The 23,959-nt window shown below is 38.2% G+C and overlaps 1 protein-coding gene across 1 annotated transcript in view; it reads left to right on the plus strand.

The window, feature by feature from the left end:
* LOC139707931 (uncharacterized) overlaps positions 1–23,364 on the plus strand; it is a 52,113-nt gene extending 28,749 nt beyond the window's left edge. The window contains exons 31-47 of the mRNA XM_071619926.1: positions 718–807; positions 1,170–1,396; positions 2,204–2,363; positions 3,458–3,521; positions 4,257–4,481; positions 4,968–5,210; positions 5,984–6,083; positions 8,116–8,272; positions 8,691–8,791; positions 9,339–9,487; positions 10,113–10,283; positions 11,293–11,388; positions 12,146–12,259; positions 12,853–12,982; positions 15,591–15,620; positions 20,123–20,316; positions 22,088–23,364. Coding sequence (XP_071476027.1) covers positions 718–807; positions 1,170–1,396; positions 2,204–2,363; positions 3,458–3,521; positions 4,257–4,481; positions 4,968–5,210; positions 5,984–6,083; positions 8,116–8,272; positions 8,691–8,791; positions 9,339–9,487; positions 10,113–10,283; positions 11,293–11,388; positions 12,146–12,259; positions 12,853–12,982; positions 15,591–15,620; positions 20,123–20,316; positions 22,088–22,219 — 2,383 coding nt within the window. The 3' untranslated portion in view covers positions 22,220–23,364. The remainder of the gene's footprint in view (positions 1–717; positions 808–1,169; positions 1,397–2,203; positions 2,364–3,457; positions 3,522–4,256; positions 4,482–4,967; positions 5,211–5,983; positions 6,084–8,115; positions 8,273–8,690; positions 8,792–9,338; positions 9,488–10,112; positions 10,284–11,292; positions 11,389–12,145; positions 12,260–12,852; positions 12,983–15,590; positions 15,621–20,122; positions 20,317–22,087) is intronic.
* Positions 23,365–23,959: the final 595 nt, after the last annotated feature.

The following is a 23,959-nucleotide window of genomic DNA, read 5'->3' on the forward strand; positions in this document are numbered from 1 at the left end:
CATGATTATCTATCCCTCCATTATTGCAATTTTTTTTTAGTCCTGTGGCATTTTTTTGTCCTTTGGAAGATACACCATTATATTCTTATTTAGATAAGACATTCAAAAGACTATTTTTCATGTTTCTATCAGTAATTGGTATTTTCAGTGGTTACAGCTATTTTCATGGGATGCTTGATGTGCTTTACTGACCTTTTGCATCCAACATCAGTCATTTTGTGTCTGGCTAGACAGGGCTATGCTTTCAACTATTTGATCTGTTATCTTACTCCAGCATAAATCATAAGAAAGTATCAGCACACAGTGATACTCCTGCGACAAATACAAATCATCATTAGTTACGAGGAGAAATTCAAGGATCAAGCAAAATCTCTGTTTATGATCTGGTACAGATTATTAGAATATTGGAAAACAAAAGAAGAAACAAAATTATGGAAGTAACCAAGAGTGATATGTATTAGTAGTATTTTGAAGGTACTTACCAAAGTAGTCACCTTATTAAGAAGATGTATCAAATATTGAGATTGACATTTAGTACCTTTACTTCTAAAACAAGTTTAGCTGTGATGCACACCCTCGGGATATCCATGAAAAAAAGAGACAAACACTTTTACGGACAAATGCAATGCCAGGTCTATCAAGATTTAAAAAAGGGAACATCAAAGTGAGAATTTGGAGCATTTATGCATTTTGTTTCCCTCTTACTTCAATCACCAGGAGAGGTCCCTTTGCCCTGAGGTTCTGGCAGTGGCAGCAGATTGAACACAACATGCAGCTTTGTCTCTCGGGTCTCAAGGATGTGGACAGGTGAGGGAGCCAGACTTGTTGGCATGAACCCTACAAATGCCTGTGTGCACTTGGCCAGAAGTTATGTAGATCATCTGCTGGAATTCCATTTTTATATTATATCCCATATGTTGACCTTTGTGCCAGTTTGACAAACCTTTTCACTGGTGTGAACAGTGATACAGTCCCACATAAAAATCATTCAGTAGTATATTAGGGAGAAATATCATCACCTAGCAGTCCATTGCAGATTGTTGCCTAGATTTTTGATTTTTTTTGTTGCCTATTTTTGCCTAGACAAAAAAACTTGATGGTTGATGCCCTTATTTGGCACACAAAGTGCATTGACATCATTGATTCTCCCTTTGATTGGTTGCTTCCAGACATGTAGCCAATGGAGAGATCTTGGGTGTGTCCCTTCTCATGGAGGATGTGCTCCTTAGTGGCCAGCAGGACATCGTCATGGCGCCAGACGATGAGGAGGATGGAAACGAGGATGCTGCGAGTGGGAAGGCTTCGTCCCGACCCCGCAGTGCGGCCAGCGGCAAGAGCTCCAGTCACTCTCGGCCGGCCAGTGCCAGCGATGTCTCCATCCAGGAGACCAAGGAAGGTGAGGTCCACAGCTGGATCTGACTCCGTTTCATACAGTGCTACTGAGGGCTTCTTTCTAATGCTATTTCTTATCAATACATTTATGCTCCAACTTTGCAGCATGCTGTGCATGATATGTATTTTTCATAGATTCACAGATAAGTAAAACAGCTTGAAGTTGCAATGGTATATGATCTACCGGGTATTACAAGTCACAGATAACAGTTGAACTCATTGTTTTACTGTTGTGAATGTGAAGCAAGCATATCCTGTGAATTTCACCACCATGTAGTCAGAGTTGTGTCTTGAAATGCATTATGATCAAAGCTTGTGTATACAACAATCCAGGATGATTTTGATGTACAGTTTCAGACAGGCTATTTCTAAAGAGGAGACTTTGGCAGAGCTTTGAAATTGAAAAAAAAAAGACTCCAGCTGTTATTCACCACCAATGTTTTTCAGATATTTCATCTTTTTGGCTCAATCAAACCTTGAATTGACCACAAACAAGCTTATTTTTCTTACTTGTAAAATTTGTGGATGAAAACTCCTAGGAAATACTGTAAAACCAGAAATTTTTGTGTGTATGAAAGTTTTGCAAATATCGTGAGGAGCCAAGATTTGCAGAATTGAAATGCATGCAAAAGTTCTTGTCTACACTGTATGTATTGAATACCAGTGGCAATTTGCAAAAATTTCATGCTGTAAATATTTTTGGTTTTACAGTAACAAAGTTATTTGTTTTCATGTCGCTCTGCACATTTGGCAGTTTGGAGGTATTATTTCCTTGTTCTCTATTCTGTTTGACCAGTGGTTTCAATGACAGGGAAGGCCCTGTCTAGAACCAAGGAACCTGTGAAGGCCTACTCCCTCCTGAAGGATTTTCTGTTGCTATGGAAACGGCTGGAGGTTTTCAAAGTGGAATGGGGTCGACGCAAGCTTGCAATCGAAGATGTCAACACCCCAGCCCTCTACAAGAAGTTTTGGTGAGTTTAATAGTGATAAACATCTGGCTCTTTGTGAATTTAAATGTAGATATGAAAGAATATGTGAATATATTTGGTGGGTTTGGGGTTAAACATTTGATCATTGATAGATCAGATGTAATGTATTACAGTTCGACCTCGATTATCCGGCAATGTTGGGACTGGCGCTTATCTGGATATTAACGCGAATTGGCCGGATGTGGGAAACACAATGTTAATATATATAGCTGACGTCCAAGCTGCCGTCCCAGTGCACTGGCAGCTAGGCAGGTAGTGTACCCCGCAACAGTGGTGTAATCTATGCTAGCCTGCGCAAAATTGTAGTCCCGATAGATCATGACTGCTTACTTTTACGATGACAATGTGGTGTGAATTTATGTTAGTTCTGTCGGGAATATTGTAGGTAAATCGTGTGAGTTTTGTAAAAATTTTAATTGATTTTAAGGTCACTGTTTTTTCTCAATTTTTTGATGAAAAAAAAAGGTCCTTCACTGCGTGAACACGTTTGGATAATAGAGATTTCCGGATAAAAGGAGGCCGGATAATCGAGGTTGAACTGTATATCTTGATGTGAAAGTCAACTCTAAAAGCAATTTGCACAATGCTAAAATGAGCCAACTCCAATATAGACTTTGTATATGATTTGGACCTCCTCATGTAGCATTGAACTTGAAGGAAGGCAAGTAGCCAACAGAAGTGTAAACGGAAGGCAAGCCACTGTGCAAGGTGCTGTGCCTATAACATATTCAGTTATCCAATTGTTTTGTATTAGTAGCAGAAGTGATATGTCATTCAACATTTTATTGGGGTCATTTGTTGTTAGTGCATTAAGACCTATACAGAGAGTACAAAGGCTACCCCCCCCCCCCCCCCGATTACAACCAATCTAAAAATAATTCTCCCTCCCCCCTGCCCCCTAGTTCCGTGGCCCCTGATACCTCATAATCCATATATGGCTTTAAAACATGCTATTGTTTAAATTTCATGCCAAAAGTACTGTGAATTACAATGCAGGAGGTTTTTTGTTGAGGACTTTGTAGAAGTTACAGCACTTTTGTGGGACTCTAACACTCTCTTCCTTTCTTTTTGATCAGTCAAACATACAAGCAGGAAATACTCTACCCAGTGGTGAAGAGCATCGCCAGGCGATATGGTCAGGTGAGTGGAACAAACAGAGATGAAATCTTTTTTGCGAATGCCAACCAACACTGGAATAATGCATTTATATGAAAGTCATTTACTGTTGTTTGCATGGACAGGTTAGATGCTAGTACATAGAGCTTGACTCCTTTTCTGTGCATGCGTTTTCCGTGCTACCCATAGGAGTAAGCATTTTTGTGTGTGGAATTGAAACAGAGTAGCACTAACTTTTTTGTGTGTAATAAAAGGTTATCAAGATTTACCTTCAGACTCAGAACAGAAAAGTTTGTGTTCAGGTGTATTGGTTAGTTCAAATGACCTCATCTAATCAGTCTTCTCCATATGAAGCTACAGTTAGTGTAATTGCAAACTTTCCATCTTAGCTGTCATGATCACACTGTGTAATGACTGTTGGGGAGAACATAATGGCTGAATTACATGGCATGAATTTATAAAAGAAAACTAGAATATCACTGCATATTCAAATATGATAGTGTTTACACTGTCCTTGTGAGAAGCACATTGTCACAGAAAACGTACAGTGCATTCATTCTCACAAAGATTCTTTTCACTCTACTGGAGGATGCCCAGGGACCTTTTGTAAGGCCCATTGTGGATGTGAGATCTAGTGCACTTGATGCAGACACAATAATGCTCTGTTCAAGAAGGTTACCACCTTTTCACTGGCAATTCATTGTTGTATACAAACTGCAAGTCAAAAGTGCATTGTTATATGTTCATGTGTATCACCAGGGGGACCTGTACGAGGGGATAGTGGCTGACTCCCAGCCCATCGTGGCCCCCAAGGGAGTGTCCGAGATGGAGCTACGAGCCAAGCAGCTGGTCAAGCTACTGGACAACCTGGAGCACCACATGATCCACGAGCTCCAGCGCAAGGTGGCCCGGGAGCACGCCCTCGTGGTGGCCGAGAGGGCCAGGGACGAGGGAAACCTGCCCACTGACCTCTGGAAGAGACCCGTGAGTTTGAATTTTGGAATGATCGTCTACTATGGGTTTGATTACTCTCCCATCCATACGGCTTTTCATTAATGCAGAGCCTGATGTCACTTAGTACATTGTATACAGAGAAGGTTACCTGCCACCGTCTGTGTGATATTTTAACCAGTTTGCAGGTCTTTCCGACTTTTCCTTAAAAATTTGAATCAAGAGTAAACTCTTTGCTAGAATGCCAGAATTATGAAACTCCTGATTTTGGTGTACTGAATTAAACTTATTGTTATCAAAGTGGTTTAATGAATAGTACTTGTGAGATTATGTTTTTTTAATTTAATCGGACTTTGCTAGCTAGAGATTGTCGTCTTGATAATAACCCATTGTAGAAAGATAATTTTGTATTGTTTTATAAAGCGCTGAATGTTCATATTGGAATCAGATATGTGATCAAGAAAGTCGTTTGTAATGAGCTTAATCTGAACTGCATGTCATTTCCTGTTTGATGTCTAGGTAATTAACGAGCGGCTGATGATCCCCAAACCCCACATCGCCGAGGACTTCTCCCGCACGCTGCACAACATGGCGGAGCGGGACGGGGACCGCGTCATCTTCACCTCGGAGCAGCTGAACAGCGCCCTCACGGGGCTGGCCAATGCCGTCATGGGGAGAGAGAAGGGAAACTATGAGAACTACTCCATGTACTATGAGAACCTGCTGCGACAGAACCACCAGCTGCTTTACCAGAGAGAACAGGTATCCTGAATGTCAGACGCTCAATGGTTTAGCTGTCTCTTGAATACTAAGAAGTGTTACCAGGGTTTGAGAGTAGTCCGGCATTGGTCCGGGGCCACTGAAAATTGATATTGGGCCTCCAAACTTCCTTCGAGGCTATCTTTGGGTGGCCCGATCTGGCTCATGAAATTCAAAATGGGTTGTTATGTTTTCTTTTATTTTGGGGCACTACATTTCTTTTTTAGGCCACCAAAATTTCAAATTCAAATGTTCCAGTGGCCCAACTGACCACCAGATAAAAAAGTTTGTGTCGAGGCCTGCCTAAACATTGACAGGCTTTAAAACTAAAAGATGATGAACAGTACAGTGTGAAACAGTACTAAAATGAAAAAGAAAAGACTCCAAATACATTTCAGATTTAAAGATTTTTGTGGCCTGAATGGGCCTCCAGAGAAAAAGGTTGATGATAAACTCAATGCATATATTTCATTTGACATTTGTCAGTCTTGTTGCTGTGATAGTCTATAAAAGTAATACCTTATGCTGTAGCAGAATTAAGGAACAAAACTAAACTAACATAAACAGACAAAACATTGTGAATTGCTGCCATGTAGAATTTCTCATGTCAATAGACAGCAGTGAAAATGATTAGTATTTTTGCAACTGTTATATCTGTTTGACAAATTCTAAAGTAAATTATATGTTAGGATGACTTTTCCAGAAGTACTTTATTTCCTGATGTCAAATCTATGTACTCTAGTCACTATATTTGTTCATCTTGCTTCCATCACCAGGAAATCAAGTACCTACAGCAAGCCTATGATGACATCTGCACGGCTGCAGTGGTGGACATACAGTGCCAGCTTGCAGACAGAAGCCATGACCTTCTACTAGGTAAGGGTCACCGCAAACGAGCTTTCGAAAAATACAGGCGATCAGCCGTTGACCAAGGCAATAAATCGCCATGTACTGAATATGCCATTCATTTAGTGAATCTAATTTTTCACTAATCAGTGCTTCCCTGCAATTTTTATGCCTCTGCAACGAAGTGGCCGGAGGCATTATGTTTTCGGGTCGTCCGTCCGTCCGTACGTCCGTACGTCCCGTTTTGTTTTTGTCGATATCTCAAGAACCGTGTGGTGGTTTTACATCAAACTTGGTATGAGGGTATATCCTTGGGGGATAATACTTTATGTGGATTTTAGGGTCACAGGGTCAAAGGTCAAAGGTCACAGCTTATTTTGTGAAAAAAATTGAAATTTCATGTTTTTCTCCATATCTCGCAAATGGTTCAAGGTATCTTCATGGAACTTAGTATATATGCTTGTACCGATGGGCAGTGATTATTTAGGGAAGTTGGGGGTCATGGGTCAAAGGTCAGGGGGTCAAAGGTCAAGGTCAACTCCTCAAAATTCACTACTTTCCTTAAAATGCAATATGCCTGAAGGTTTTTTTTTTTTAACTTGATGTATGGCATGTATTACCCAATATATATTTTTGGGGAAGTTTCTTGCCAAAAGGTCAAAAGGTAAAAGGTCAAGTGAAAGTGCTAAATTGCACTTTTTCCTCCATATCTCGAAAGTAACTCAAGGTATCATCATGAAACTTATATATTTATGCATGTTCAACCTAACAGTGATTCTCTTTGGAACTGTGAGGTCAAAGGTCAAAGGCCAGGTTTAGATAATGCTGTTTTCCCATTTGATACTGAAATTATACTTTTTCTCAATACCTTGAAAATTACTCAATGCATAAACTTATAAAAGGGTCAAAAGTCAAGTAAAAATCATCAGTTCCCCAAATACCTGCACTCTGACATTTTAATCATTCATCCAATTGAACCTAGTTCTAGGAAAGTGAACATTCAGCACATTTGTGTCAAACCTGTCATTTTAATATTTTGCCAATTGTGTGAAACTGTCATCACACATTGTCAAGACATTGTACTATAGACCTATTAGGAGAACCATGCATTATGGCGGAAGCATATCGGTAGCCGTAGCGATATATCTAGTTTTTTTTTGGAACAGTGAAAGTCATGATTATTGAGTACAGCAGTGGATGCAGCAATTAGGACGTGTACGCATTCATTCACACAGAAGCTACGCAAGACTTTGGCCGGCTGTGTTCTCACACTCCATGTTTATGTACTGTGATTGCATACCAGTACCAGTTGTTATGTTATTGAAGAGAGTGGAAGAGGTTGACTGTCCCAGCATACAGTGATATCCTAGGGCAATACATATCCTCATGTACAATATGCATGTATAATGCTAAACAAACGAAGACAAAGATGACATACTATAATTCAGAAACAAAGGGATGTTGAACTTTATAATTTGGTGTAGGTAAGCTTCAGTCTAGTTGGATACTTTTCAATTTGATATGAAAGACTTCAATGAAAATTTTCATGGCTAGTCTGTCCAATTCATTGATATCAGTTAGGTGTATATTGCTGTTAATACAGAGACTCCAACTCTCCCGTTTTCGACGGGAGATCTCCCGCCGAAAACCTATTTTTGCAAAATCTCCCGTTCTCCCGCTGGAGATTTGATTTCTCCCGCCCTGGCTCTGTGTCTCCCGGTGGAAAGGATTTCTTACTTATTGCTATCGTATGTTGAAAAAAATAAGCCTTAGATAACACCAGAGAACATATAATAGAACACTAGGAACTTCGCGCTTCGCACACATCAACTTGGAGTCTCCCGTTTGCTAGGGGTTTCGGGCGGGAGAATCTCCAGATCAGAAGGTGCTTGGGGTTGGAGTCTCTGTTAATATTCAGTGTGCGGAGTTGTTGATGAGAGCATCCCTTTAACCTGTGTGCTAGCCCAGAGTGTACCATGTTCAGACCGTTGTCTATGAGGTATGCATGTTATACCAAAATCAACTAATCCTCAATGGTTAACCCTCTTACTCCCTGGTGCAGAGATCACAGCCCTGCGAGCCAAGCTGTCTGAGATGAACCAGCAGGCTCTGACCAAGGAGGCTGATGTTCGGAGGCAGGTCAAGGAAGAGTATGACGCCCTCGTGCAGAATTTGTTTGACAGTGCTTTCGCTCTCAAGCAGAAATTTGATGACTTCGGGTAAGTTTTCCGGAAAAGAAAGAATTGGGTTTGAAAAGTAATATATCCATTTGTATTTGCATTTAGAGTAATGCAACAAAAAAGAAAGTAGTATGCTCATGGATACAATCAAGCAAAATACACTTTTGTAGCTGTTTTGTTGAAATTATTGCCATAATGATTCAATTTATTCAACGTGTTAAAGACCAAAAAAAAAAACAACAAACAAACAAACAAATGAATAAGATAAAACGGAAAAGCAAAATAGCCAGAACAGTTTATAATTACTGTGCTATGTTTTGAGCTTTAACAGGGTTGATTTTTGAACTGTGAGTATAATGATATGTGATTATCTCCATTAGAAGTAGGACATTACCACTTAAAAAGTGGATAGTTTTTGAAGCAGTGGATATCAGATAATCTTCCCTCTTCTTGCCAGCTTGCGTCTCCACAAAGAAGCCTCAGACATTGTCAGCCAGGTGCGACAGGAGAGTGTCATCGCCATGTCTGCATTCAAGAAGAAGACTGCTGGGTCTGGATGTAAGTAGTACGGGCATTCTAGAATGTTCTATCATTCTAGAATGTTCTATCATCCAAGAATCCATGTGATATGTTCCATTTGATCTAGATATAATCAACATTGTAATCATTTGAGCATAGATTGTGGTATTGATTTGCAAGGTATGCAAATGATTTTGCCGACTGTAGACTTTGTTTGAATGGTAATCATGTGGATGTCAGTGTTGATGTGATTACATTGTGAGAATGTGTGCCTGAAGTCAAAATTATAGAAATCCTAGGGAAGATAGTAAATGATACATGCACTGACACTTTCAGTATCATGTGTACTGCACTAAAAATACTGTGTTTTACAATGTACTGTTGCTATGGCATAATGACAACCAGTCAGACACATATGGACTTAGTTTTGTCACGATGGAGTATATAGGGATACCATGCTGCCAATGTTTATTAGTAAAGACCCTGATGGAAAAATGAAAACACTTCATTTTTCTTTTAATATGAACATGGACGAAAAAAGTTTTCATGACGGAGCTTCACTAACCATTGACCTTTACACCTGCAGCTGATGAGGGGCTGCAGCTAAATCTGAAGCGTGCCACTGAGCTCCATGAGCTGAGAAAGGAGAACAATGCTCTGACCCGCCGGCTGGTAAAGATGAAGAGCTTTGGAGGATGGAAGATCACCAAGATTAGGGAACAGTACAACGCATTGGTGAGCCAGAGGGGGAATATTTCTCATGACGTAACATGCATTTAGTTTTCTGTGAATGTTCTTATTGTTACTGCACTTTAATCTCTGGTCTGACTCAACTAGAGTTGTGACTTATCTATATTGTAACATTATAAATCTTTATTTTACCCTTCCAAAGTTTCTTCTTCTCTATCATCTCTTTGTTTTTGTACCTGCTCTTCTTTTTCTTTTTCATTTAATATTTTTTTATTGTTCTATCATACACTTAAGTCAATATTCTAATTATGTTCAATATCAGTATTGATATTGATATTGTAATTATGATTATAATAATAATAATAATAATATTATTATTATTATTATTGTTATTATTATTATTATTATTATTATTATTATTATTAGTAGTAGTAGTAGTAGTAGTAGTAGTAGTAGTAGTAGTAGTAGTAGTAGTAGTAGTAATAGTAGCAGTAGTAGTAGTAGTAGTAGTTGTTGTAGTAGTAGTAGTTACTGTAGTGGTAGCAGTAGAATCATGAGAAGCAACACAATTACCTGTAGTAATGTTATCGTCATCCATGATTTTGTTATTGTTATTTCATATCATCTCTTTCTTCACCTCCCCATCATGTGCACCATCTCTTCCATGCAGGTGGGTCAATTGCAACACGACCTGGACCGATGCAAGCGGGACTACCTGGAGATCAAGATGTCAGCTAACGAGGAAGTTATTCTCCTCCGCCAGCAGGTGTTGGCACTGCGCAAGGCACTCTCCACCTCAGAGAAGGAGCGTGAGACAACCAAGAAGCAGCTGGACAAAGAGGTTAGTCTTTTAAAAAATCCATGTCAGTTCAAGTTATGTTTAGTCTTTCTCAAAATATGCTTGGTAACCAGATTTAGACACAAAAACTTTTCCTGACTGTAATATCAAATTCAATTTGAATATGATATTGTAAAGTGTGAACAATTACGGAATGTACAATTAAGTGGCATGAAACCATACAGAATTAACTGTGAATGAATGGGTCTCATTCAATCTAAAGTCTTACCGAGGACAATCCTAATACATATCATTGAGCATCTACACCAAATGGCTGTTAAGATGTGAGGACTTTCATGATACGAAGCTCCTTGTTGGCAATGAGACTAGTAAGAGAAGGAAGAGAAGAGATAAAAAGTCATTTAATCAGTTTGGGCTAAGATACTTAGCTGTTTAACAGAGAGAGACGCAAGAATGAACCATGGGCCCCAGAGGGCATATCTTCGATAGACGCAGAATTAGCATGAAATTACTTCTTCACCGTCTTACGAATTTCCCTCCATTGATATTTGGCGATCTTACTGCTCTTGGAATTACTCTGGGTTTCCTTGTCCATCTCGTAAGGGAGGGAACATAGATTGTCTGTTACAAAATCAAAATCCATATTATGTTCTTTGGTGTAAACTTCACCATGCAACAACATGAATTGAAACAATAAACAGATGCCACAATCATGACATTCTTTTATGTCTTTGTTGGTTGCTAGTGTGCACATCTGTTTATGAACGGGTTTGAATGTCTCTGTGTTACTGTACAGGTATATGCATGTGTATATTATGTGTATATTTCTTGATCTTCTTGTTTATGCTTCTCTCTGTCTTTTTGCTTTAATATGAATGTTTACTTGATTACTGTTTACTGCACCTCTGTTGTGTGTTTGTCTGCATGCTTTTATTGATGTAGTATTGCCAGATATTTCTTTCTTTGAAACTTACTACACTGTGAGTAATGATTATGCACTGAAAAAGTGCCAGGTATTAACTGATGTTTATTTGTGTGTGTGTTTGTGCAGCTGAGGATCAAGAAGGAGCGGAAGCACAAGGAGGAGCAGGATGCGAGGAACCAGAGGCAGATGGAGCTGGCAAGAGCTGCCACCCTGGACCGACTGGTAAGAGAACTGATCAAATCAGGGTATATGAGTTATCTGCCCCACTCAAGGCTTTGTTCAGGAGCACCCCTAAAGTGCTCTAAACTCTATATATGGTCATTAAGCTTTAAAGCGCTCGATCTGGAAGTCTTATTTGACACACTCTGTGTATAAAGTTTATATGTTAGAAGTTGCCGCCTACGCCAAGGTCGCCATGACAGTTGGCCTTTCAGCCACTTCTTATGTAGTCTCGATGTTGGATGACTCTTTATATGAGCAAACTCAAAGGGGCATATGTTGAAGTGCCTCGGAGGGCATTTCATCTAGCATTTTGTCAGATTTTTTGGGGGGGTTTTTTTGGACATATTTGCTCTCAGCCAAGCCAAAACAAAGATTTCAGTAGCTTAAAATAGTCTGTCAGAGAAAATATTTGACAAAACGCTGAACGAAATATCCCCTAGGAGCGCTCCTGTGCCCAACTTTGTGTATCAATGGGTTGTTAGACAAAAATTAAATCAACTACATGTAACTACAATTAATGGCACATACTATATTTGTGAGACACTGACCCAGTCAGCTAAATACACAATACTTCCTTTCAGGAGTATATGTACTGACTTAATAACCTCTGTCACTGCTAGATAGATGACACAATTATGAAAGAATAATGCCTTTTTAAGTTGAATATGCTGTAAATGAAAATCAAACTGCTGAATACATTGTGAGAACTTTTTCTCAAGTGACTTTACAACCTTCTTGCCCTACTCTCCAATCCTAGATGGATGAGATTGAGGAGAAGGCAGCCAAGCTGGAGGTGATGGAGGAAGACCTTGAGAAGACCAGCCGTCTCTATAACACCACCCAGGAGAAGACTCGCAAGGAGGTCACCCAGGTACCCACTCACTGGCTGTATTCAGACCCTGGGCCAATAACTGGACCCTTCTGTCCCCTCTCAAACAGCTCACTGGAAAAACAAACAAACAAACAACAACAACAACAAGAACAACACACACACACACACACACACACACACACACACACACACACACACACACACATACTAAAGGCAATAACTATGTGATGTACTCCAACACCCAGATTAAGGAGATGCTATCTAGCAACTTTTTAATTTTTTAAAGAGTGCACTAAGAATTGCATCAAACCAGTAGATGTCCTTGGATCTCTGTATTGTGGTGATAAAGTTGGAAAAAAACTCTGGTGCAGCGATGTTATCAAAGATGACAGATCTATACAGCATATACTACGTATTCATTGCCCATGTTACTCTAATACAACTGTGGGGGGTCCCAAACCTTTCATTCATTCATAGTATCGAGTTTCTAATGCACCTTATTGTGTCATTATTTTGTAGGTTTTATTGATTTGAATAAATTGTATTGAATAGAATGGAATTGTCCCAAGCCCAGGATGAAAACAAATCAAAAAGCAAAATGTCATTGATACTGAATCTCTGCATCTCCTTAGGTCAAATCTCGCCTGCACCACGAGCGCAACATGAAACTGGATGCTTTCCAGAGGGTGGATGAGTTACAGACACAAGTCTATGACTACGAGTATGCCGTCTCCAGCATGTCTCGCCCCTTCACTTCCATGAGTGAGTGTTGTGTGCACCTTCTTGACTATCCCCATCTGTTCAATGCTGTGTGAATGAAAAAGAGTTAGTAACAACCTATATTGATCCATGTTCATTGGCCAAATACAAGTATATGCTGTCAAAAGAATTGCACTCATATTTTTTCATTAAAATCTTCAAGTTCATGCAACTTTAATATTTCCTCTGAGAATGTAGAGCAGATTACATATGCAATACCGATGATTGTAGTTCTCCTCTTTCAATGGAGTCATGAAATGAGAATGCATGCATGAAAAAGCATTTTTTTAGATGAATGAAATATTTGATGTGCATTAAATTCATCCCCTTCAATATCTTGTATGAATTGAACCTGTTTACTTATGAATGTTTGCTGTGCAAATCTAATATACAGTTTGTGTTTGCGTATGGGATGGAAAGAAGGATTTATAACCAATTTGGGTAAGGGGTATGAAAGTTGCACACTATTTGAGGGATTTTAGCTGTCTGTCAATTCACTTTCGGTGGTTAAATGAATTCTCTTTTGATAGGGTGATTGTTTGGGAAACTTGTTTGACTGACAGTGCACTTGGAACATTGTGAAATTCTTGTAAGGTTTCTCTCTTTCCTTTTCCTTTTTTCTCATTCTTTATTCTTTGGTGGATAGTTCATTTAAATTCTTTCACTCTGAAAAAACAACAACAACCTAAAAACCTTGCATGAAATTAAATAAAAAAAGATGGAATTCATCACTCAGAATGGTCTCAATATTACGTAATGTCTCCAAATATCATGTGAGCATTGTTAGAGTGAGTTTTCACCGTAATCACAACCTGTGGTGATTTTTGGTGGGAAGAGTAGGAAATAATAAGCTTATTCAACAAACAAAGTGGGAATATGCCGTGAAACATACCTGATATCAGTTACACTTTAATCCACACATGTTTGAATCTCGGTTAAAAGAAATAAATAACACTTGTGTGGTGTTTTTGTTGTTGGAAGTGACTGCAGGGACAGAAATAAACTTGTTTTTGTAGGTATTACACTCTCACTTGGGTTGATCTTACAGATGTTTGGTTTAAGGTTGAAGGGTCTTGCTGTGAGGATATTTTTTCCTTCCATTTTGGGGGGTGAAATCTTCTTTTAAATGTCAATTGTAGAAAAATTAGATGTAGTGATAGGTTTGCCAGAAACCTACATACAATCAATTTGTCTAACAGAAGCAACAACTTGATCAATGAGGTTTGCTGAAATGCTCTGAATTGACTATTAAAATTGATGTTATGATGTGCGTGGCTGTGAATGACCATTCTGAACAGAAACTGGTGAGCAACCAGCTGGAGAGATTAATAGAAATTAGAAAGTAGTGACATGTACTGTGTTGCAACTGACAAGCAGCTAGGAAGTAGTTTTTGAAGTTTTGTGAACTATGTTGTGATTCATTGTGGAAAACTTGTGATGAAAATTCATTCATTTGCTCTATACTCTCCATGATCAACCTTATATTCCACATATTTTTCACCTCTGACATTCTGATAAACTCACAAAAGACTTTGCATGCAAGTAAGTTTATTCAAAAGTATATATCGCTTCAAACGTTTGGTGCCGAGTGCCCGATATGTTGACCTGATTGCAGCTATTGTAATTTGCATATATATTTTGTAATGATTGTATTACCGACAAAGGCGTCAAGCAATATTTATGTGCGTCATGCATTAGTGAACTGGCTTTCAATATCTCCATTGTATTTATTCTCATATGCGAAGATATATTCTGCCAAACCTTCTAAAACTGTGAACCAGTCTTAAGCGGCACAGACTCCCGTCGGCTTCAGGACAGTCTCACTCTTACCATTTGATTTCAGCTTGGGTGATTCCACGCTTTCTTTTTTTCTTTGGCTGCAAAAGTGAAAAGTCACACATGTGAAGATTTAGACAATGTCAAAGACAAAGCCCAAACCATGCAATTAAATCTTTATTTGTCAAGACGTTAATCTCAAATACAAGTACAACATTATTTTGTCACTGTTATTTGTGACTTTGAACATCAAAGTTAGTGGTCCTTCTGTGCAAAAATTTAGGGATCTTTTTGACCAAGATATGGACTTGGGGTATTTCATATAAATGACTCACTACAGTATGAGGGAGGTATCAGTATGTCATATGGTTCAATGTTTGCTTTCATGGTTGAAACGTAGCATTGATCTCACAGATTGGTCATATCTTTTATTAAAAAAACAAAACAAAAAAAACAACAACAATGAAAAAGGTTTGTTATGGCCTACTTTCATTGATCTATTAAATTGGAAAGGACATTGAGCTGAATTTTAGACGTACCAATTCAATATTTCATTTCAACTTCAAATGAAAATTTGGTGAAAGTTTCAAGAATAATTAAATGATTTTATGTCCAGAAATTTGCCTTGCCACTGGATGAAATGCTACCAAAAACACGACTGAAATGGAATCACCCTCGTTGAATTAAGTGAACAGCTTCTTTATCTCCTCTCAAAACCCTTCTTCCAACCCCCCCCCCCCCCATCCCCATTGCATGAACTATCTTATACATGTATTACCTATATCCTTTATCCCCCTGTATGTGCATGATTGTTCTTTTCGTTGGCTATGCTCAGGTTTCTTCACAGGTGTCAATCGATTGCCACGTAAGTAGCTGACCTATGACCTTTTCCTTGACCATCCCCCTCCCCCTTCCCCATCGGAGCTTGCGTCTTTTCACTTGCACACTAATCCATTGTCACTTGTCTCTGTGTTGTGGTTGCCTGTGTTCAGCCTTGCAATGATATCACAGTCACATTTCTAGCTGCAGTTTTCTCCTCTGGGGACAATTTAAAGTGAACATATATATGGAATGCTTTGTGAAAAAAAAAAAAATCTTATGACCATTGCTACTCTCAGATGGTACAAGTGATGGTTTTGTTTTGTACCCTCAAAGAAAAGACATAATTGTAGCACCTTCCATCAATATTTAACGGGAGGTAACACTCACTTTGCTGAATTTTCAGTTTGTAAGCACAAATGAGCTTATCGAAACCTACACTATGCAATGATTACCACTAACTGTGGTTGAAATTACCATTACCTCTGGCTTTGTGTCTTTGGGGGGTACATGCTTTTGTTTCAGATACTCAAGGTCTCGCAAGGAATTCACTACTACGTACACACATATGCACATATGTGTATACTTGTGTCCACTGCAGTTTGTGGTGCATGTAATTCAGGGTGATAATGTATTCTGAAGTGCGTATGTAACACGACGATCAGCTTTGCCCACCTTTTTTGGTATAGCATGAACTTTTCACATCACTCTGCAGGTTTCAGGAGCCTTGTATATGTGCTTGTATATAATGCTTGCTGCTCATACCTTGCTGGGGTTTGTATAACAGTGGGCAGTGTAGCTGGATATCTACAAAAAATAAAATAAAAGAAGAATAAAATTGTACTTAATTTCATCAATTTCTCATAGTTAGGGTAAAAAGACCAAAAAAAAAATTGTTTCTGCTGCTTGGCAAACAAAAGTAAGCTACAGTTGAAGAAGTCCAACCAAGGATAGTGCATCTCCAGGCATTTATCTAAATATCAGACCTGTATCAAAAGTTAAGACATGTATGGTTAAGGTCTGGCATTTAAGCCTACATTGCTACATAGAAACTCTTGGCATGGCTACCAATCTTTTCTATATAATATGTTCATATTCAACAATTGCTCTGATCATTCAAGTGTCATTGCATGTGTCCCATTTGATTTGATATTGTTATGACAGTATATGTCCAGTAAGTGATGTCCACTATATTGAAAACTATAAATATATCATTTATTATCCCAGACCATAGATAGATCATGTTGTTTATGAGACTAGATAATGGTTCTTCTAGTAGTTATGCAGGCATTACTGCCAGATGTTAACCACATGTGTTTTTACTTTATGTGCTTGGCATTTAGACAAAAGCCTGAAGAGGGCTTTTAAACACGAGTCTTTAGTATGAGACCTGAATTTCCCTAAGCCATTTCTGTTTTATTTGTAAAGCAAACCAAATGTCTCTCTTATATAAATTGCTTTTTCCAAGGAGTTGCTTATAACTCAGTCGCCAAGCCATTTTCCTTCTAATTTGCTTCATTGTCTTCGATAAATGTTGGTGTCATGAATTTTGTCAGAGTTTTAGGGATTTATAGTGGCCATTTTTTCATTCTTTGGTGAGTTGATTCTATGCCATAGTGTAGATCATGTTTGCATTGACTATGCTGTGTATAATGAGTTAAGATCATGCAGTTGTGTAATGTTCTTGTTAGCGAATGTTCAGTCCTTTCATGTTGGTGTGTTTTTCAATAGTCAGATACCATAATCATTCTTATAATCACTGCTTATCTGTCTAGAGTAGCTTAGTTTGCAAGGGAAAATGTTGCATAGAAAACCTCAATTAATTGTCATGACTCGAAGATATATATCTTCGACATCTTGATTATCCTATGGGTGGGGGGGGGGGGGGGAGAGTAGAAAGATTTCAGTGGGGGACATGCTCTACTCATTAGACATTGTAATTGTTATCAGTCTCAATTCAGTGAACATACAATATTCAGTCCAAGAAACCACTTTTTTTTTTTTAATGGTTTGATGCTGAATCTTTTTGTTACTATAATTACACATTGTATGTTTATCATTCATTGCTTTTAATGTAGAAAAGAAGAAGAAACCATTATCTTTTCGTTAAAGCCCTGTTTTGGTCCTGAACATTATTTTTCAAAGACAGAATTTTCAAAGCTTGTATGTGCTTGCATTGGTCCTTAGATCAGCAACACATTTCAGCAGATTAATATCAATGATTCTAACTCTTTTTCCTGATTTTGTGCAGATGTAATAAGTTCAACCAGGGCCATATTATGATCTTTCTCCATAATATCATACTCAATGGAATTGTCAGAGCTGTTAATCTAATTGAGACGAGATGAAAATTTCTGCAGCAAAATCACCACATGGCCTTGATTGGCTGAATGTGATATTGTCAGCAGCTTATGTTTGTTCAGTTGTACATGAGGTATTATCACCATTTCGTGTGGGAGTATCATGCCAGCTTGTGTGTGTGTCTTCATGTGGAACCAGGGGCAGCGGTCATAGTTTATCATAAGATGTGTGTTTTATGTATCGCTCACTTGTTATTGTCATAGCTATTTGCACATGTAGTATAGAAATGCACCACAAATTTGCTCATAAACTCGTAGTACATTGTAGCTTTTACATTTCATGTACACTGTAGTGTAACCAGCCTTAAATCTAATCAAGTCACATTCCAGCTGCATTTGTGATGAAATGTAGTGCACTGAAATGTCTGTGCATATATACCCAAAGATTCACACTCTGAAAGGATGATGTGTTTTCTTTCAACTTGATAGAATGACTGCATTTATTTATTCATTTTTTTTTTTCAGAGGTGGGTTGTAATTGATACACCTCAATCATTTGAACTTGTAATCTGTTTGCCTCCTCTCTTTTTACGTATATTTTTGCTTGAAGATTTTGTCCAAGCAACTTTGAAAGTTTGTTGTTGACATTTACAAAAGAGAAAGATGTGAATTCCATTGGAACTCAGATATAAAGGCAAGAATTAGCTGCAGCAGGGTAGTAGTGATAAGTACCAATTCCATAATTTATGCATCCATTGCCACGTCACTGATGTGGAAGAAAAATAGTAGAAATAGTGCAGCTGACAGTTGTGAGAGTAACAATTGCAATAATGATGATGATAAACATAATAGAACACCAACAACAATAACATTACTTATCATCATTGCCACCACAATCCCTGGTATCTATAGTTATCATTCTTATGTCTATCTAAAACCAGAAATTGTCACATGCATGAAACTTTTGCGAATGTTGCGTGGAGCAAGGATTCCCCAAAATGAAATGCACATAAAGTTTTGTCTGTACACAATGCATTGAATGCCAGTGGCAATTTGCAAAAGTCTCATGCTGGGAATGTTTATGGTCTTACTGTATAGGTACATGTAGATACAGGAAATAGGTAGAGAGATAGACAGATAGATGAATAGGAAGATGAATACATTGGTAGAGGGAGAGAGAGAGAGAGAGATGCTTGGATAAATACATATTAGTTTTAATTAGAAAACTATTAATCACTAATTCCTGTGGATTTCCACAATGAATGTAATAATTCAGAGCTTGTGATTGTAATGCTGTTAAAGCACTAGCAAACATTTCAAGGTTGAATTTCAACTCAGGCACTTGGAAGCAATTAAAGCTTTAGAAAACCAACAAAACATGTGAGAAGAAATTTGAAATCAATGGCAATTTGTTGAATAAAAAATATAGGGTCAAATCTGTTGACTTTGAGAGATTGTAGAATAATTCAAATAGCATATTTTCTTGTGATAGTAATAAACGTGTAGTACCCTTTCTCATTTGAGAATGGAATAGTCCTTTTACGCGAACTGAAATTGATTGACTCAAAGAAATAAAAGAAGTTAGAAGGAGCTAAGATGCCATTTGCAGGGTATCAGTGGAAGTCACATAACTGTTGTTTTCCCTCTCTTGATTGAGATCCTTTATTATCTTGCACCCCCACCACCCTTTTGAAGTTGTGAATGAAATTCAGAATTATGTCATTGAAATAAGGTAGCTGGGATGTGCCTGGAGCTATCAGAGGAAAAATTACACCATTTTTTTAAATGTTCTATTCCAAGTTCATATGTCCTATTAGCCAAGAACTTTACCTGTGGAATTTTGGAAGAAAATGATACAGTGAGGCAAAATTTGTGAGCGTGCTCCATGAGTACAATTGCTACATCAGCTAAGGTCTAATTGACATGTAGAACATCATTACAAAGAACTGTTGATACATGTCAGTTTTAAACTTACATCTTTGTGCGGAAAACAATCATAGTGTGTATTTATGTGTACAGGATTCATGTTTGTGCTGTCATCTTGAACCTAGAAAGAATGTGCTGTTAGATATTTTAATGTTAGCATGAAAGCATAGTGGAATGGCATTTGAGTTAGAAATTACGTCATCCCCATCTTTTCCTTTATTTTTTTTAATCATGAAGATGTTTTGATCTCAGAAGTGCTCAGTTTGAATGACTGTTTTTTTTTTAAACGTTTGACCGTTTTCTCCATCCCCCATGCTCACAGCCATGCGCACCAAGTCCAGCAACAGTGCAGTGGCCAACGAGCGCCACCTTAGCAAGAGCAGGAACAGTGCCACGCCCGCCCCATCTGCATCGACCCAATTCCCACCAAACTACTTCCAGAGGTCATTAACCCCCGACCCTTGGCCCCACCAACCCAACAATGAGCGGGACCGCATGACCCAAAGACCCAAGACAGTGAGCCACGTTAAGTCAAACAAATATTTGCTGGAGATAAAACTGCAGTATCTTATGAGTGACGTTAATTATGTTGACACCTTTTATGTTTGCTGGAGATACAAATGCATTGAATGAGTGACGTGAGTTAGGTTCACACAACTCCTATCATCAAAGTTTAAACTTTGATAAATAGTTTGTGCTTTTAAACTCAGGTGCATATTGCCCACATAACACCTGATATCAAAGATTTGACTTTAGAGGAACGACCCACACAATGATTAAACTACAGAAGCAAAAAAGGTGCATAGACATGAGGTTGACCTGGAAACTAAGGTTGAACAGGGTTCACAGAATAGGGTTCACGGAGAAGTCATACCAACTTAAGAGTTTGTGATTATCACATGGGCATGATGCTAAACTGTGAGTGGGGGCTCCCTGTGGATCTCGGATAAAGCGTAGACTCTGAGAAATCTTGTGGTTGGTATCATTGTCTGATCTGTAAAATCGCTAACTTTGAATGTAACTACATGTATGCGCTTTTCATCAAAGTTTAGAACTCTTGGCTAATCTTTGAGATTAGGAGTGTCATGTGAACCTGTCTGTTATGTGAAAGAATGTCCTATTGTCTCTTTATTTACAGTTCTTGCCCAGGTATCACAAATGATGTTATACTTTTATCTTCATTCTCATTGTTCAAATGTAATCAGCTTTGGGTTGGTCTATAGGTTAAATCAAATACTTGAGCTCCTCTCAGTGAAGCCTAGCCTGATAAGGAATTTGATTAAACTTTGAAATGTCTTGAAAATTTTATCTGGTGATTTATCTGTGTTGGTCAGGCAAATATGCCAAGTGATGATTACCGCCTGTTCAGATACAACAGTACACTGTGAATGCATAATCATGTACAACAAGTTAGTCATTGTCACATGTTTGCTATTGTTGTAGCGTGCATAGCTTGGATTGCATATCGTCACACAACAATGAATTTGTAGAAAGTGCTGTTGTTGGTGTCATATCATTATGCTGCATGAATTATTTATATGTATTTCTGCAATGGTTTCATGCTTTTAAAGTACATAGTACTTCATATGCTTTTCTTTTGCTTTGTTTGGCATCCTAAATCCACAGTCCTGCCATTTTAACATATACATGTATGCAAACTGCACTGAACTTGTGCAGTGCCAGTTTACATTTCCAGGGGGTAGAGTAAAATCGTGAAATCTTGTTCCATTTTGCTTTGATTGAAAAAAAAAAAGTAACAAGCAACTGCCCAGTAGTCAGTATATAATAACTGGGCTGCAGTATGAATAATGCACAAAGAAGAGAGTGATATCCCCAGAGGGGATTTGCATTCTGTTTCTTGCAGTGAAATAGGGGCTATGGTTAAGTAAGAATATGACAGATATTTAACATTTTATAAGACAATGATGGCCAGTTGCATATCATGGGTTTCTAGCACAACACACATTGGGGAAATACAAATTAGCAGTTGTAGTGCCTTGAATAACATACTATGTGCTTGTCTCAATTGTGCACAAAGCAAAGCAGTGATTTGTGTGTGTGCAAATAATGCCATTTTCATGTGAAAAGGGCAGCTATCTTGGGGTGTCTGTAGGTTGTTATCGAACAAAGTGACAGTCTGTGCTCATTACTTCTCCATTATTAAATTTTATTCAGTGTGGCTTAAATTTTGGGCTGATCGATTGCCTGAAGTCAGTCATGTTCTTTGATCTAATACAACTTGATATAACTATGATTTTTTTCCCCCCATGTTCTTCTTGAATACCAGGTTGGAACCAGGCTGAGGAATCGCATTGCGGAGCAGCTTCTCACAGACCTGGAGCCCGATCACCACGAGACAATCATGCAGCTACAAGCCATGGAGCAGCAGAATGGCCAGGTCACCAAGTACAAAGTGTGAACACATCACAGCTGAAACAAACAGTGTTGTCACAACGTGCTGGCTTGTTCAGAGAGTAAGTTACTGTATACACCATATATATTTAGCAAGTCTAATTTATCAGGAATCGTGCTTTGCAACAATTTCACAAGTGGTTAAATTTGCGATCATGGAGTACATTAGTGAATGGAGAAATGTATGCTTGTACATCATGTTCGTGTCGGGATCAGAGTTGATATTGTTACATGTTTTTAAATTCGCGAATAGCACCTGACTCGCAAAATCACGAAAATAAAAACGTCATGAAATATATGGCGCATACAGTAGAGAGATGCCATATCTATTCAAGCAGCCCTAGGTAACTTATGGCAGTGTGAACACAATATGAGCAAATTTTGGTGTCTTATATGACAGCTTAATAGAGTGTCTGTTTTACTCGGCTGTGTTCTATACTGAGATGGCTTGACAAGCATGTAAAGTGCAATAATTGAGGTAACAGGTTACGTTGAGTCATTCTTGATCTTGTCACAGCTACATGCTGGAAATCTACTATCAGAACACAAGTCTTGTTATTTGCAGTGGTCAAGGAACAAGATTTAGACTTTCATTAAAAAATCATTCCATGAACAGGGATCAGTGAAAGATTGGGTCCTTTATATTTTTATTTTTCTTGTAGCTTTTTCATGAGATCTAAAATCAGCGAGACACTACCCAGAATCACTGTCACAGTTCATCGGATTTTAGAAATGAACCATTATATCTTTCGTGTGCAGAGGAGGGCATTATTTGCAATGTCTGCTCTAGCTTGTCAGCCCATTGAAAAGTGGCTTGTGGTAAATTTGGTCCCTTTGCCATTGCATTGTATTCCTAGGGTAGTTCATTTCTGTTGAATGATCTAGTGTCTGTAGATGTGTTGTCCTCAGAAAAGAAAAGAAAAGAAAAGGGAACCTTTGGAGACAGGCCAAGGTTTATTTGGCACATTGTTGTAATTTTATGCACCAGCATCCCTTGCAACGGAAGTCTGGCTTAGTGGGGCATATCTGTGTAATCAGGAGAGGTGCAGCTAGCCACATTTACACTTTGTCTCCTGAGAATGAGAAGGGTGTTAAGTTGTCTTGAACACTATGGGCTTAGTGGCAACTTAATGCTCTTCTAATTGTCACTTGACATTATCTGAAAAATAAGAATTACACCAAATTTCTGCTGACATTCCTTGATTTTGTATCTCTGCAAGCTTATGTAGAAGTCACATTTGTCTTTTTTTTTAATAATCATACCGTGTATACTTCTTTATGTTTGGTTTGTACAGTTTTATGAAGGACATGGTAATAAAGAAAAATATTAGCTTTCCCGGGCAAATGCTGCAGTGTTTTGTGATAATCGAACAGTCAATGTTGAGCTTTGAGATTTCACCAAGCAATCAAGAATGAGAGATAGTTGAAATTTAATAGATGAGTGAGAAAGTTAACTCAAGATATACATACTGCAAGAGTGGAAACTTGTACCAGTATGTGATATATATATATATATATATATATATATATATATTTTTTTTTTTTGTTTTTTGTTTTTTTTTGTTGCTAAGTTACATTAGAAAAGAGAAGGCTTGGTTTTTATGCATAATCTTGTAGCTCCAATGTATGATTTCACCTCCAGAATAGTTCATTGGCATGGATACACATAAAATGCATCCATATTGCAACATGTTTATTCCTGGATTACCAATGCACAGGTAAATGAGTGAGCAGAAGAGTAAGAGAG

The sequence above is a fragment of the Diadema antillarum genome, unplaced genomic scaffold (assembly GCF_040938485.1).
Source record: "Diadema antillarum isolate AM-2024a unplaced genomic scaffold, OU_Dant_1.0 seq00001285_RagTag, whole genome shotgun sequence".
Lineage (NCBI taxonomy): Eukaryota > Metazoa > Echinodermata > Echinoidea > Diadematoida > Diadematidae > Diadema > Diadema antillarum.